The 16850-nt window shown below is 44.7% G+C and overlaps 1 protein-coding gene across 1 annotated transcript in view; it reads left to right on the forward strand.

Moving 5' to 3' along the window:
- The first annotated feature begins 1054 nt into the window (after positions 1 to 1054).
- The window catches only part of UBE2E2 (ubiquitin conjugating enzyme E2 E2), a 359622-nt gene continuing 343826 nt past the window's right edge, over positions 1055 to 16850 (forward strand). The window contains exons 1-2 of the mRNA XM_070364399.1: positions 1055 to 1211; positions 6551 to 6734. Of these exons, the coding sequence (XP_070220500.1) occupies positions 6559 to 6734 (176 nt within the window). The 5' untranslated portion in view covers positions 1055 to 1211; positions 6551 to 6558. The remainder of the gene's footprint in view (positions 1212 to 6550; positions 6735 to 16850) is intronic.

Here is a 16850-nt window from a genome sequence, read left to right on the forward strand (position 1 = left end):
GGTCTCTATTCACAACATGTTTAGGGGCAGCAATAGCCATCAACCGGAAGAGGACCTGCGGCGAAGGTGGAGGTGGGGGAATTGTGTGGAAGCAGAGTTTGCACAGCAGACATAGGTTTGTGCTTTTCTAACGGTTATTCGGGGGACCTCATGACTCCCCTGGTGGCTCAGATGGTAAAGAATCTGCCTGAAGAGCAGGGGACCTGGGTTCGATCCCCGGGTGGGTAAGATCCCCTGGAGGAGGAAATGGCAACCCAGTCCAGTATTGTTGCCTGGAGAATCCCATGGACAGAGGGGCCTGGGGGGCTACAGTCTGTGGGGTCGCAGAGTCGGACACGACTGAATGACTAACACACACGCCCCGTGTCGTGGGGTCACCCACAGCCCCGCTCCTGTTCCCACAGCCTCCGACTGCCCCCACTCGCACGGCCCCCACAGCCCGGGCCCCAGGGGGCGCGGAGGGCCCTACGCGCCAGAGAGCCGGCCGAGGGGCCCGCCTCAGCCCGGCCGGCCGGCGGGAAGTTTTCCACCCCGGGCGCGAGTGGGCATCGTGCGGCATCCCCACGCCGCAGCCGCCGGGAGGGAGCTCCGAGCCGGGGCGTCGCCAGGGCGGCAGCGGCAGGCGGTGAAGCGCCGCTCCTGCCTCGCCTCAGGGCGAGCCGCACCCGGCAGCGCGTCCCTTTAACGCGCGCGCCCGTCAAGGTGCCCGCGGCCCTCCCGATCGGCCCGGCAGCCTCCCTCCCGCGCCTCGCGGGCCCTGGCTCTCTGTCCCGGGGGGCGCCCCTCGCCCGCCCCCGCCGCCGTCCGCTCGCGGGGCTCGGTTGTCACTTCACTTTCCCTCGGCGCCCCGCGGGCGCGCGCGGCGGAGAGGGGGCGGGGCGGCGCGGGGCTCGCGCTCTCGCGCTCTCTGCCGGGCGCGCGTGGGCACGCTCCCTCGCGGGCGCGCGCAGCGGGGGCGGGGCGGCGCGGGGCGGGGGCGGGGCGGCGCGGCGGGCTGGCGCGGGGCTCGCGGTCTCGCGGTCTCTCCCGGGCGCGCGCGCGGGCACGCTCCCCCGCGGGCGCGCGCGCGGACGGCCGGGCGGCGGCGGCGGCGGCGGCTCACGGAGGCGGGGGCTCCACTTCCAGGACTCAGGGGCGGCGACAGCGCCAGCCGCGGGCAGCAGGCTCTGCAGCCGGAGCTGGAACGGCCGGGCGCGGCGGCGGCGCCGGGGGTGAGTCCGGCGGGCACAGGCGTGGCCGGGCGGTCCGCTGTGCGGGGCGGGGGTGCAGGTTCGGAGACCGGACGGCCCGCGGGGACGCCGATCCCCGGGGCCTCGTCGGCGCCCCTGCCCCCCGCGTCCCCTCAGCGCCCTGTCCCCGGGCTGGGGCTCGATCCCGCGACCGCGCGGACGGCCTCGCTCGGGTGCCGGAAGCCCCGCGCCCCTCCCCCTCCCTCCCCTCCCCCCGGCGCCCCCTCCCCCTTCGGACCTCGCGTCCCAGTCTTTGGCCGCCCGCCGCCCCTTCCCTGTCCAGCGCTCCCGGAACCAAGTCTCCGGGAAAGTGCAGGACGAGCGAGTGTCAAGGGGAAGTGCCGGCCCGGCCGCACGCGGGGTCCCTGCGGACCTGCCCCCCGTCATCGCCGCCGGCGGGGTCCCTGCGGGTCCCCCCACCCCCCGGGCCGGGGGCCGTGCGGCGTCCGCCCTGCGGTGGGCCGTGTGTTGTCCCCGCTTTGTGAAGCCCGCAGTCCGCGGTCCGAGCCCGTTTTCCTCGGCTCGGTCCTCCGCAGCCCAGCTGGCTCGGTTCGAAGCCGGGTTCCACCCCCAGCCTCCCCTCTTTCTCCCCCCCGCCCTGTCTCCTCGCTCCCAGTGTTTTCATCCCCTTGCCCTTTACTATTTCTAATGAAGATAAAGCGGAGCTTCTTGTGGCTTCTCCCCGCCCCCCCCCCGCTCCCCCACGACCGACCAGAAATGTCCAATCCATCTTCTCTTAAGGAAATTAAGGCCGCTTTGCAAGGATCTCTCGTCCTGTGCTCGGTAGCTGTTAGACCCATTTGCATGTTGCCCAGATTCACCGTTTTGCATTGTGTATTCTTGAGCGTCTACGCAAATATTTTTTTATTTAAAAGTGCAAAAGGAAATGCTAGGGTTTACCTTAAGAGTATCTTGCCATCTCGCCTTTCAGAAAAATTTTAAATTCTTCTTAGTTTTTTTTTTCTTTTAATCTCCGATTCTTAAAAAAGTATGTTTCTGAATAGGTGAGGATTCGTTCTGGACCTTGGGAGTCTACAAATTTGTGTTGACTCACTTTGGATGCCCCTTGGCTCTTGAGAGTTCTGTCTGTGGGCTGATGCCAGTGATGGAGGGTTTTCGTATAATATCATACCCCATTATAGAAAGGTGTTCATCGCCACACCATAGCACTTTTTCCCTCAAATCTTGGCTGTTCTCCTATTATTTTCTGCATAAATATCCTTGCAGGTAAGTTAAAAGTAGTATAAATAATTTAATTTTACGTTTTACAAAAGTTTAGAAACGTGGCTGGGAAGGCAAATGGCAAGAAACGGGACAGAATTAAGCGTTTTCCTGTTGGTGAAAGCTCAAAGGAACACTTGCTTCTGCAGTTTTATACTACGAGATGCAGTTCTGAGGCTTATCTGGACGGTAATCTGGATTCACGGAGTGACTATAGTTGTTTCTATGTTATCAATCATATTTATCACCAAATCATCTCATTTCTATGGAACATGTGAGTTTATTTTCATACGTTGCTAATTTCCGGGACTGTAATTTACAATATAGAATACACAGCTAAATACCCTTTTAGATAATTTTTGAGTTGAAGAAAGAACAATATTCAGACTTTTAATGTAACACTTCTTTGAGGAAAGTTCGATTTTACTATCTTATGTTTAGAAAATGAGTATTTGAGTGCAAAGTAAAAATCTTTATCTTTGAAACTATCATGGAAGAGTAGCTCCCTGTTTATAACCCTGGGATTCCAGTTTATCTTCACTCTAGATTAGCTAATTGGATCCAATTAGCTATTTAAGAATTCATCTTAAAAGATAATTTTAAAGTGCTGATTTAAAAGATAACATTCACTTCATGTATTTCTTTTTTATTTTTTTATTTTATGTGTCCTGCAGCTTGCGGAATCTTAGTTCTCTAACTAGGAATTGAACCCATACCCTCTGTACTGGGGACACAGGAGTCCCTTGAAGATAACATTGAGAGAGTTTTAATTCAGGAAATTTAAAAAAAAAGTTGTTTATTTTTGGCTGTGCTCTGCAGGGGCCTCTCCCCAGTTGCCTTGAGCATGGGCTGCTCTGTGCTGGTCTTCTCCGCGGTGGCTTCTCTTTCAGAGGAGCCCCAGCTCTAGGGCGCTCAGGCTTCAGTAGTTGGGGTGCATGAGCATAGTCGCTCTGCAGTATGTGGGATCTTCCAGACCAGGGATTGAACCCATGTCTCCTGCATTGGCAGGCGGATTCTTTACCATTGAGCCACCAGGGAAGCCCAGAAAGTTTTTTTTTTTTTACTCATTTGTACTTTAGAGAGACAAAACACCAGTCTTGCAGCTGATTAAAATGTGTACAGACTGTTTTTTCTTCATAAAAATTAGTTGCCACCTAAGTAGTGCGGTAATTTTTCCCCGCACTGTTTCTGTAATTAGACATTCAAAAACTATTAATAAAACCCACAGAACTTCCCCTTACTCTTAGTATTTGAACAGGATATGAAAACTGTGTTTCTGAAAGCTTCTTTTATAGTGGTTATTTGTGGCCTTAGGTGAATTTATCATCCGTAGGTTGATTTGGATGAAATAAGGCTTCTTAGGTCAAAAGTGGAAATCTTTTTTCCTTACTGTGAAACTGTAGAAATTATACACCTATTTGAGTATTTTAATAGTTTCCTAGTGAGACTAATTTTAGTTTTCTGATACTGTGGGGCAGTTTATGAAATTTGGATTTCAGACTGTGGCTCAGATTATATCATTGAGTAGTCTTCTAAGTAATTATATATGCTCATGGCATTATTAGATATTATGTAATTACACATAAATAAGAATATTAAGACAAATATGTAGCTTTATAACTAATGGAATATACAACTGAAATTCTAGGCATAGTTTGTCAAACTAAAACTGGAGCTTCAGTAAAAAAGAATTTTACTTCATTTTGGTTTTCATGTATTTGTCATCTAATGGATTGCTTCTAGTTTAAGACATAAAAGGATTTCTCACTCGTTTCACATATCTCAAAATATTGCCAGCAGCGTTTTGCTGCATGTGAGGGCCTTTCCCTAAGAATTACTCTCTTTCTTACTCCCATGCACAGCTGTTGTCACAGGCTCTTATGTACATACTTACAAGGGTTTAAACTCATTATTATTTTTTTACTGAAGTAAGCTGAAAAAAAAATCAGCGGTAAATCCAAGGATGAGAATTTTAAGTGAAATAAAAATGAAAATAAGAAAGCAAGAAATATGTCAGGACTGTTCCAGCTGGATGTGGAACATACTGATATAAAATCTTGGGATTCTATTAAGTGACTCCAGTGCTCCAGCTGAGGAGACTGTTGTGCTCCATTTAAAGGGAGGGAAACCCGTTGGGTTTCTCCCACTTCAGAGCTGTCCGGGCAGACCTGTTTTTGTTTGGCGTGAAGAAAGGGAGCTGCTGAGGGTGATGGGGCTGTATCTTGTGATGTCTTATTGAAGGCATTCAGGATTTTCTGCTGGCTCTTCGCCCCCTCTGCTTCCCGCTTCCTCAGTTCTCTTTCGGGTTTGTCTTAACCTTTCTCATTTCAACCACTTCAAGTTCTGTGTTATGAAATCACTTTGATTTAGAGCAAGCTACAGGTGAAATAGAGCGAGCTATAAGTTGAATCTTCAGTGAGGAAGAATTTAATTATTGTCAGCTCGCTCTACATTTGGACCAGTTGTAGTAATCAAACAGTGCTTTATTTGAAGTATCTTTCTTTTACATATTAAGTCTTATTTTTGATTTATCAAATACAGTTTGAAGTCTTAATTTGACTAAGAGTTACATAGTATCTTTTGTCCCCATTTATCTGTGATTCTTAAAGGTGACTTTGTGTTGTTGGTGTCGCTCCTTAAAGGTGGTTCTGTGTTTTGCAGAGGCGCCCCAGAAGGTAGGTGTGCCAGCTCCAGTGGTTCTGCGGGGACAGCAACATGGTGACAGTCTGGGCTTGGGTTTTGTCAGTTTGGTTTTGGATTTGTCAGCAAACTCTAAGCTAGTTGGGTCACAGGGGATGTCCTCATGGTAATAAGACTCAGAAATCGATTATGATAGAATGATCATTGCCAAGAGAGAACTGGAATTTTTTGTGCATTATCTAGATTGTGACAGCTTACCCATGTACCAAGATACCGAGAAGACTGAGCTGGTAATCAGAGTTGCTTGTGGAGCAAAGGGACTTTGAAAGCCTCGAGGTGTATTTCATCCTGGCCGTGGCGGGAAAGACAGGCTCCTTCGGTGTCTCCGTACAGTCTTCATCACCTGTGAAACCTGGTTGCTTGGTGTATCGTGGGATCAGGGCTGGCACCGTCCTACGGCTCAGTTTCTATTTAGAAGCACGGAGGCCTCTGTGTTCTTCTGTTATCACAAAAGTGATATTACTTAAAACAGTTGACTGACTTAGAGGATTTGAACCATAGCCCAGCCGGAGGATGTATTCCTGTAGTATTGGTGCCAGCGTTTGCCCTGTTCCTCTGATCCTGTGGACGTTTTTACTGACCTCTCTTACAGCACCTAGCAAGTTTTCTTACCCCCGAATCAACTTGCTATCCTAGGACCCAGGAGCCCCGCACAGTGCCCGGTTGGGGAGCACAATTTTTTTTTTTCTGATAACACTTTATTGACATGTAATTCATGTATTACAAAATCCACTCTTTTAAAATGTATAGCTTGGTGGTTTTTGAATGTTTAGAGTTGTACATCACCATTATCTAATTTAAGAACATTTTCATCACCCCTTAAGGAAACTTTGCACCCATTAACTTTGTACCATTCCCATTCTTCCCTCACTCCCAGCCCCTGGCGGTCACTTACTGACTTTTCTGTCTCTGTGTACTTGCCGATTCTGGACGGTTCGAACAAATGGAGTCGTGCAGTTTGCGGCCCTTTGTGCCTGGTGTCTTTCACTGAACGTCATGTTTTCAAAGTTCACCCACGATGTAGCTTGCACATGCCGTACTCCATTCCTGTATGTGGCTGGATGGCATTCCATTGCTCGGATAATCCCACATTTGGTTTATCTGTTCGTTGTCAGCTGATGGGTATTTGAGTTGTTTCCTCTTTTTGGGTCTGTGAATAATGTTGCTGTGAACATATTGTGTATATATATTTGTTTTCATTTCTTTTCTCAGTACATTTTGAATGGATGAAGGAACAGTTTTGGCATTTCCCAAAGCTGTTACGTAAAGTGACCAAGTCATTAATTTTATAGTGATTTTTCTTTGGTTCCTGTAAGATTCACTTTCTCTCTGTTCTCAGGCGACCTTTCTGCAGTCCTCCCCCAACTGAGTAAATTATTGTTTTTGACTCTTTAATCCAGGATCTAAAATGTCCACTGAGGCACAAAGAGTTGACGACAGTCCAGGTACTAGTGGAGGAAGCTCCGATGGAGACCAGCGCGAGAGCGTCCAACAGGAACCAGAGAGAGAACAGGTTCAGCCCAAGAAAAAGGAAGGGAAGATATCCAGCAAAACAGCTGCTAAATTGTCTACTAGTGCTAAAAGGTACCTCAGTTATGGTAACTTCTTTGCTTTTAGTATCAATTTATGACCTGAAGTTCTGTCTTTCTCTTGCATTTAATCATTTTTCTGGGATATGGACCATGAAGTTCATGGACTTTTTCTTCTTCAAGATTATATTTCTTTTTCATGATTTTAATTGTATGCAATATGAACTTTCTGGTATTTAAGGTCGGTTAAACAGCATGGCAGAATTATAAACTACATATCCATAGTGTATGCGTATGTATTGTTAGGTGAATATGAATAGGAAAGTGCATGTAAAAGTGTGATAATTTGTTTTACGGTTGCTTGACCATTTATTTTATTGAGCAGCAGAGAATAAAAGTGGGAGTCTGTTGAAATAGTTACTGGATGATTATCTCCACTCACTGTTAGTAAAGTGAGCAATGCGGGAGTTAATAACAATACAATGGGAAAGACCAGAGATCTCTTCAAGAAAATTGGTATCACTTCAAGATACCAAGGGAACATTTCATGCAAAGATGGGCACAATAAAAGACAGAAACAGTATGGACCTAACAGAAGTAGAAGTTATTAAGAAGTGGCAAGAATACACGGAAGAGCTATACAAAAAAGATCTTCAGGACCCAGATAACCACGATGGTGTGATCACTCACCTAGAGCCAGACATCCTGGAGTCCAAAGTCAAGTGGGCCTTAGGAAGCATTACTACGACAAAGCTAGTGGAGGTGATGAAATTCCAGCTGAGCTATTTCAAATCCTAAAAGATGACACCGTAAAAGTGCTGCAGTCAATATGCCAGCAAATTTGGAAACCTCAGCAGTGGCCACAGGTGGAAAAGGTCAGTTTTTATTCCAATCCCAAAGAAAGGCAATGCCAGAGAAGGCTCAAACTACTGCACAATTGCACCATCTCACACTCTAGCAAAGTAATGCTTGAAGCCAGGCTTCAACAGTACGTGAAGCCTGAACTTGAGATGCTTAAGCTGGATTTAGAAAAGGCAGAGGAACCAGAGATCAAATTGCCAACATCTGTTGGATTACAGAAAAAGCAAAAGAATTCCAGAAAAACATCTACTTCTGCTTCGTTGACTATGCTAAAGCCTTTGACTGTAGATCACAACAAACTGTGGAAAATTCTTAAAGAGATGGGAATACAGACCTCCTTACCTGCTTCCTGAGAAATCTGTATGCAGGTCAAGAAGCAACAGTTAGAACTGGACATGGAACAACAGACTGGTTCGAAATTGGGAAAGGAGTGTACGTCAAGGCTGTATATTGTCACCCTGCTTATTTAACTTCTATGTAGAGTACCTCATGCAAAATACTGGGCTGGATGAAGCACAAGCTGGAATCAAGATTGCCAGGAGAAATATCAATAACCTCACATCTACAGATGACACCACCTTTATGGCAGAAAGCGAAGAAGAACTGAAGAGCCTCTTGATGAAAGTGAAAGAGAGTGAAAACGCTGGCTTAAAACGTAACATTGAAAAAACTAAGATCATGGCTTCCAATCCCATCACTTCATGGCAAATGGATGGGGAAACAATGGACACAGTGACAGACTTTATTTTTTTGGGCTCCAAAGTCACTGCAGATGGTGATTGCAGCCATAAAATTAAAAGACACTTGCTCCTTGGAAGAAAAGCTATGACCCACCTAGATAGCATATTCAAAAGCAGAGACATTACTTTGCCAGCAAAGGCCCAAGTCAAAGCTATGGTTTTTCCAGTAGTCATGTATGGATGTGAGAGTTGGACCATAAAGAAGACTAAGCACTGAAGAATTGATGCTTTTGAACTATGGTGTTGGAGAAGACTGTTGAGAGTCCCTTGGACTGCAAGGAGATCCAACCAGTCAACCCTAAAGTAAATCAGCCCTGAATATTCATTGGAAGGACTGATGCTGAAGCTCCAATACCTTGGCCACCTGATGGGAGAATAGAATATCTCTTGGTAAATACTTTAAAGGTGAATTGAATCTAGTAGAGTCTTTCCTGGTCCTGTGATACCCCGTCTGAGAATTTTGAGCCTTGTGGACTGTCTGATCATTGAATTACAGCTTCATCCTTTGCTGGTGGTGTGGATGAGGGAACGCATCCCAGAGGTTGTACCCCATGTGGACTGGAGGACCTTGGTTCTCTCTGGTCGAGTTGGTCCACAGGTTGGGAAGACCTTTCTCAGGCCCACTTCGGGCCATGCCTTTCTGGGGAGAGTTGTTAGAGCGACGGTGCGCTGGCCATTCTAAGGGCCTCGGGTAGCCAGTTTCCCTTCCCGGAAGCGTGTGGCCGATGCCCACCCTCTGCTGAAGGAGCCATGAGGAAGTCAGACAGCCTGGGACTTGAACCCCTCCGATGTCTGTACTGGGTGGCAGGAAGGGCTCCGTGTGCTCCTGCCGGCACAGCGCAGGTCCAGGGCCCTCAGCTCACGGGCCCCGCACCTCTGCTGCCCAGTCACAGCAGAGAATGACCGCCTGCAGGGAATGCTGGTGGACTAGGGTAGAACAGAGTGGGGCTGGATAAATAGACATTTAGAGGAAGGAAGGAAGTGAGGTGGGTGTGTGCGGGCAAGAGATACTCAGGTACAGACCGTGGCCTGCTTAACTGAGGGCGTGCCAGGTGGCTCAGACAGTAAAGAATCCGCCTGCAATGTGTGCGACCCGGGTCCAGAAGATCCCCTGGAGGAGGGCGTGGCAGCCCCTGGAGACTCCCATGGACCGAGGAGCGCATGGGGTCGCAAAGAGTGGGACACGGCTGAGCGACTAAGCACACAGCCCCTGAGAGTGAGTGTGCTGTTGGAGAGCAGGGAGGACGGCCCGCTGGTGGGGTGTGCTGGTCTGCCCTGCCCCCGTGTCTGCCTCTCGGGGGTCTCCCCGCCGCCCCCCCGCACCCCCCCCTGCCGTGTCAGGGTGCCACCACGAGCACGGCAGAGCATCCTGCTGGGCGATGGAGCAGAGCCCGCAGTCTGTGTGGAGGTGAGGGAACGGGGACGTGTGTGAAAGCGAGGATTGGATGAGGCTTTTTCAATAAGGGTCATTCTTTACTTCGTTTTCCTACAATGTGTACGAAGTTGAGATTACATATTCAAACCTAGTTTTCCTTTTTCCTGCTGTTTAACTTGGGGATAAAATTTATTTTTGAGTGCGTGTGTGAAGAATCCAGGACAGTGTCTGATGGGCACATAATAGGAATTAGTATGGCATTGGTGAAAGTAAGAAGTGTCTTTTGAGTTGCTTCCTGGCTGAAAAAAAATCCCTCCGTTGGCAAATTTATTCTTGTGAATCTGTGATTTTCAAACTGTGACTGATGACTTTCCTCTAGACAGTTTCTGGGTGGCTTATGGTTGAGTATCTGAGGGGGTTTAGGCATTTACTATTTTTTTGAATATAAAATGCTGTTTCATGGCAGATTTTTAGGTAAAAATCAAAAACCCAGTACTAAAAGCTGAATTCTCTTCCTTTCCTTCTCCCAGTTTAGCTGATAGTGGAAGTTGGTTTTGCCCGTCTCTGCGTTAGATCCTTTTCTTTTGTTGAGCAGGCGTCTCTTTTGGCTACACCGGGCCTTAGTGGTGCATGCGGGGTCTTTGCAGGTAGAGCATGTGGGGTCTAGTTCCCTGACCGGGGCTGGAACCCGGGCTCTCTGCATTGGGAGCATGGAGTCTTAGCCACCCGACCACCAGGGAAGTCCCTCTGCCTAAGTTCTAACAACTGAGGGAAAATATTGGGAATCTTGATGACAGGGACTCAACATGTTTTTAATTCACCTCGTGCCTAGCATAGTATTTATGTACTGGCTGCCTTAGAACCTAGAGTTTGTTGCGAGGCTTGGATCTTCCACAGAGATTAGAATCCTAGTACTAATGTGTTCAGAAGATCAAAGTTGGAGGTAGTTTCACAATAAAATTCTAATTTATTATTATTGATAATTGATTTTTATGCAGATGAGACATCTTTTCCAAGTAGTGTCATTTTGTGGGAGAGTTAAATCAGCAGTGCAGAGCTTGCACTGTAGAGGCAGAATCCGGGCTAGAGTCTGGGTCCTGGCGCTTAGTTGCTCTGTGATTAGATACATAGTTTAACATTTCCAAGCCTCATCTTTCTCATCTGTAAAATGGAGACAGCAGTAGCCCGTCTTCACAGGGCCAGTGTGAGGGTGGAAAGTGATAAAACTTATTTGGCACACAGAAGGGTTTCATACACTGATGCTGCTGTTCTTAGCCTTTGTGCCAGTTCAAGCCTCCAGCAGTATTTTACTAAGTCCATGTGATAAATTTAGGAAAATGAAGTTTGTGTTAATGCTATGAGGACTTAGTGCTTTTTGTTAAAATAGTAACAGATGCTGTCATTATATATACATTTTATAGTAACTCAAGAAAAGTACTTTGCATATAGGTGTTCAGTTGCATAAAATATGCTGTAATTGTATAATTAATCATTAGGTATAGAAATGTGTTTTCTTGAAAAAAAAAATCTCAGTTTTCAGGTGTTACAGAAAAGTAACATTGGATACAGAAAATATTAAATTGGAATTTTATTTAAACAATAGTATAAATTAATTTCTGTCTGTTTCAGAGTTAAGAGGGAGATTACAGTTACTTCTTGATGCATTTTTGCTCTTCCATGGCATGAAATTATTTCTTAAAAAATCAGAATGCTTTTTAGCATGGTCTGTTCTCTTCATAATTTTATGTGATTTTATTGGATACAATGTAACATTGTCCTAGAAATGATATTTGGTTTTAGACTCTAAATTGTTGTTAGGCTGGAAGGTTGATTTCAGTGTATTTCACTGTGAAATTTTATTATAATACATGGGCCAATCTGTTTCTTTTCCACATGAGAATGAAGTACTCTTTATAGATTATCTTTTGTAATTTTTGTATTTTATTGATTCTGAATGTTCATTTAAAATTTTCAATGTTCCTGAAATCAGGATGCAGCTTACTGTTGATGTGCAGAATCATTAATTTAGGTTGTCTTAAAAATTGAGCAGTTTTTTTGAATCACAGATGAATAGTATGTATCACCACTCAGAATTAAGCTCTGGATTTATTACTTGCAGTGGCTCTGTGTTTTCTAAGTTAATTCAGAGATTGCTTTGAGATTTAAGAAATTTTAGTAACTAGTTGCATGATGTTTTGAGAATGAGTTCATTTTGGAAGGTTTTGAGGAATGCAGACCATAGGGGAATACAGAAAGTCATCTAAGTGGATGAAGTTTTTTTTCTAAATAACTGTTAAGAAAATACCTTTGTGAATCCCCAAGTCCATATATTCATGTTCTCCTTGGCCCTGAGTGAGTTACTGAGTTTTCTTGAAACTCAAATATGTGTTTGTGTTTGAAACATCTTGGTATATGTACAGCTTCATTTTTCTGAACCATTAATCCAGTATGTTGGCATTAAAACGAGTGCTTCATGTCTTCTCCACTTTGGTTCAGTTTTGGTGCCGTGGTCTTCAGTTCAGTCTGAATGAGTCATCATTATCTCCCCTTCCCTGCCCCCCACTCCTCTTTCTTTTTAGCAGATGACAGTCACATGTAACACTCCTACCGTTCCTGGAACATTTAAGGTTTTAGGTGAAGTTGAACAAACTGAAATTTAGTTTGCATTTTGCTTCTGACTTGTTTCAGTACCCATGTGCAGTTGCTGACTTATGTATCATGATAACCAAGGAAGTGGCACTGCTGGGCAGAAATTGGAGATATAGACAGTTGTCTAGTGCATTTGTGTCTAAAGAAATAATTTTGTCTTAAAAATTCTCATACGAGAGAGGAGAGGTTGTTTTGTTTGTTTGACTTAGCAAGATAAGTGCTTGTCTTTTCACCTGAACAGCGCGCAGTTACTAGCCTGAGTTTCCTAAATGGGAACTGATAAAATGGTAGTTCTTAAAGAATTCTGTGAGATTTATTTAATTCACTTTTAATAGCCTAAGATCATCATGTAAAAGTGCACTGTAAGTGTGAATTACTGATACTTTTTCATTTTTCCTCACCCTAAGGGACAGTGCCCGAAATAGCTGCCTTCCTTATTACCCCACATGTCAAGGCGGAGAAACTTAATACATACCATGATCACAACTTTTGAGATAGAATTGAATTGCTGTCATTGAAAACAGCAGGACATCTTGCAGCCGTTTAAATAGCAATTCTTAGTATAATCTTTTCTGTCAAGAGAAATACAGCCATTCTTTGGTAGCAGTGGCTCAAAATATATTGTAACGCACTGACTCACTGCTCAAAATTGTCAGGTTTATCAGTAAATTGCTTTTTTGTATTGAATAATTAGATTTAGAATGATAGACATCTGGAGGGGTTTCAAGTTCCATTATAGAATTCTGCGACAAAATTATGACATCAGTTTTTTAAACCAAAAGGGACAGTATAAGCATATAGCAAGATGAATTATTTGAAAATCCCTAGGAAGTTCTTTTACATTAAAATTGTTTTCTTTGACACTTTAAGCATGCTCTTTTGGTTCTCTGAGTTTAAAAACAAAAGTATGTGTTTGTACATACACACACACACACTCATTTGGATATACACATCTGAATCACTTTTCTGTATACTTGAAACTAGCACAATATTGTAAATCAACTATGCTTAAATAAAAAAATTTTTGTAAAAGTTTTTCATGTTTCTGGTAACAGTACAGAGACATTCTTATTACAAAGCAACAGTTTTCTGTTCAAATACTTTCCCTGTCACAATTCCTTTTAGCTGACTATGGCTTCACCTTAAGTAATATACCTACTTTTTGAATTGTTAAATAATACCTTTTGTCTCCTTGCTGTGAACTTTTAGGATGTTCAGCAGCTTGTTCACCTGCTTTCTTGTCCCTCCTCCCAGTTAATGACACTCATACTTTTAAAAAAGTATTGGAGGGATGGGGTGGGAGGGAGGTGGGGGGGCAGTTCAGAATGGGGGACACATGTGCACCCATGGCTGATTCATGTCAATATATGGCAAAAGCCACTACAATATTGTAAAGTAACTAGCCTCCAATTAAAATAAATAATTAAGAAAAAAGAGTATTGGTTGTCTTTCTAAATGAAATCGTATATTTAAGCCACTGTTGCTCATTCCTTCGCATTTCAGCAGTACTCGTTGGTTCCCGACTTTGTAAAATGGGGATATTAGTGCCTTTGTTCTTCCTTCCGTCTACTCACCCCCACCATCCACTTTTAGTTGGTTTCTATTAGCTACACTTGACTTTACATCTTCATGGTTAGTAGTAGTTCCATTTTACAGTGTGTAACTACAACCTCTTACCTGTGCTTTATCTATAATAAAAGGCCAATAAACTCTGTAGGTTTACCTGTTTCGTGCTAGGCCAGCCGGGGTGTTAGGATCAGATTTCCTATCCGTCCAGTCTTAGGATCTCTTAGCAATCAATGCAAAGAAACAGAGGAAGACAACAGAATGGCAAAGATGAGAGATCTCTGCAAGAAAATTAGAGATACCAAGGGAACACTTCATGCACAGATGGGCACAATAAAGGACAGAAATGGTATGGACCTAACAGAAGCAGAAGATATTAAGAAGAGATGGCAAGAATGCATAGAAGAACTGTACAAAAAAGATCTTCACGGCCCAGATAATCACGATGGTGTCATCACTCACCTAGAGCCAGACATCCTGGAATGTGAAGTCAAATGGGCCTTAGAAAGCATGACTATGAACAAAGCTAGTGGAGGTGATGGAATTCCAGTGGAGCTGTTTCAAATCCTGAAAGATGATGCTGTGAAAGTGCTGCACTCAATATGCCAGCAAATTTGGAAAACTCAGCAGTGGCCACAGGACTGGAAAAGGTCAGTTTTCATTCCAATCCCAAAGAAAGACAATGTCAAAGAATGCTCAAACTACCATACAATTGCACTCATCTCACACGCTGGTAAAGTAATGCTCAAAATTCTCCAAGCCAGGCTTCAGCAATACATGAACCATGAACTTTCACATGTTCAAGCAGGATTTAGAAAAGGCAGAGGAACCAGACATCAAATTGCCAAGATCCACTGGATCACAGAAAAAGCAAGAGAGTTCCAGAAAAACATCTATTTCTGCTTTATTGACTATGCCAAAGCCTTTGACTTTGTGGATCACAACAAACTATGCAAATTCTGAAAGAGATGGGAATACCGACCACCTGACGGCCTCTTGAGAAATCTGTATGCAGGTCAGGAAGCAACAGTTAGAACTGGACATGGAACAACAGACTGGTTCCAAATAGGAAAAGGAGTACGTCAAGGCTGTATATTGTCACCCTGCTTATTTAACTTATATGCAGAGTACATCATGAGAAACGCTGGGCTGGATGAAGCACAAGCTGGAATCAAGATTGCTGGGAGAAATATCAATAACCTCAGATATGCAGATGACACCACCCTTACGGCAGAAAGTGAAGAGGAACTAAAAAGCCTCTTGAAAGTGAAAGTGGAGAGTGAAAAAGTTGGCTTAAAACTCAACATACAGGAAACTAAGATCATGGCATCTGGTTCCATTACTTCATGGCAAATACATGGGGAAACAGTGGCTGACTTTATTTTTTTGGCCTCCAAAATCACTGCAGATGGTGACTACAGCCATGAAATTAAAAGATGCTTGTTCCTTGGAAGAAAAGCTATTACCAACCTAGACAGCTTATTGAAAAACAGAGACGTTACTTTGCTGACAAAGGTCCGTCTAGTCAAAGCTATGGTTTTTCTAGTAGTCACGTATGGATGTGAGAGTTGGACTATAAAAAAAACTTACTGCTGAAGAATTGATGCTTTTGAACTGTGGTGTTGGAGAAGAATCTTGAGAGTGCCTTGGAGAGTAAGGAGATCAAACCAGTCCATCCTAAAGGAAATCAGTCCTGAATAGTCATTGGAAGGACTGATGTGGAAGCTGAAACTCCAATCCTTTGGCCACCTGCTGTGAAGAACGGACTCATTGGAAAAGACCCTGATGATGTGAAAGATTGAGGGGAGGAGGAGAAGGGGACGACAGAGGATGAGATGGTTGGATGGCATCACCAACTTGATGGACATGAGTTTGAGCAAGCTCTGGGAGTTGGTGATGGATAGGGAAGCCTGGCGTGCTACAGTCCATGGGGTCCAAAGAGTCGGACATGACTGAGCAACTGAACTAGTATCTTAATGCTACACAGTGAATCATAGCATTTAGGCAAATACCTCCTTTTTATCCCAAGCAAGTATCTGTTACTTGATTAAAAGTATTTTCTGTTTTAGTTTTGTCCCTGTTCGCTCTGTGATTTTCTTACTGAGTTGTTTCTCTTGTGGGACTTCTGTTTTCCTCGCGAGAGTAGCATATCTTTATTATACCCTTATATGCTCTATGCCCTCTGGACCATCTCAACCTGGTATATGGTTTGATTTATACCATGCACTTTGTCTTCCAAATTCAGTGAAGTTTCTCCACCAGTGGTGTCCACCCCCGTTCTTTGTCTTTTACTCCTCGTCGCGCTTTCTGTATCTGTGCCCCCGCCGTCACCCTGGGGTGCTGAAGGAGTGGAGGTGAATGTGTGTGCTCTCAGTTTGCTGCCTTTAACCTGGACTTAACCTGTTTTGCTTTAAAGTGCCTGTTCTATTTATACTTTTGTGTGAAATCCACAGAGGGTGTTCTGTATCAGATATTTGAGACTTCTCTTATTTAGTTCTGTGCCGTATGTACTTTAAGTGCACATGAACACACTGTAGAATCTCCGAAGTCTCAGTGGGACAGCGGAATTAATAGGTTTTTTATTTTTGGCATTAGATTTGTTAGTCTTGGTCTATGTATCGATGTGAGAATTGGAGGGTAAAGAAGGCTGAACGCCGAAGAGTTGATGCTTTTTGAACTGTGGTGCTGGTGAAAACTCTGGAGAGTCCCTTGGACTACAAGAAGATCAAACCAGTCAATCATAAAGGAAAGCAATCCTGAATATTCACTGGAAGGACTGGTGCTGAAGCTCCAATACTTTGCCCACCTGCTGCAAAGAACCCACTCATTGGAAAAGACCCCGATGCTGGGAAAGATTGAAGGTGGGAGGAGAAGGGGACGACAGAGGATGAGATAGTTGGCTGGCATCACCGACTCGATGGACATGAGTTTGAGCACACTCCGGGAGACTGAGAAGGACAGGGAGGCCTGGCGTGCTGCC

The sequence above is a fragment of the Bos mutus genome, chromosome 27, assembly GCF_027580195.1.
Source record: "Bos mutus isolate GX-2022 chromosome 27, NWIPB_WYAK_1.1, whole genome shotgun sequence".
In the NCBI taxonomy this organism is placed as follows: Eukaryota; Metazoa; Chordata; class Mammalia; order Artiodactyla; family Bovidae; genus Bos; species Bos mutus.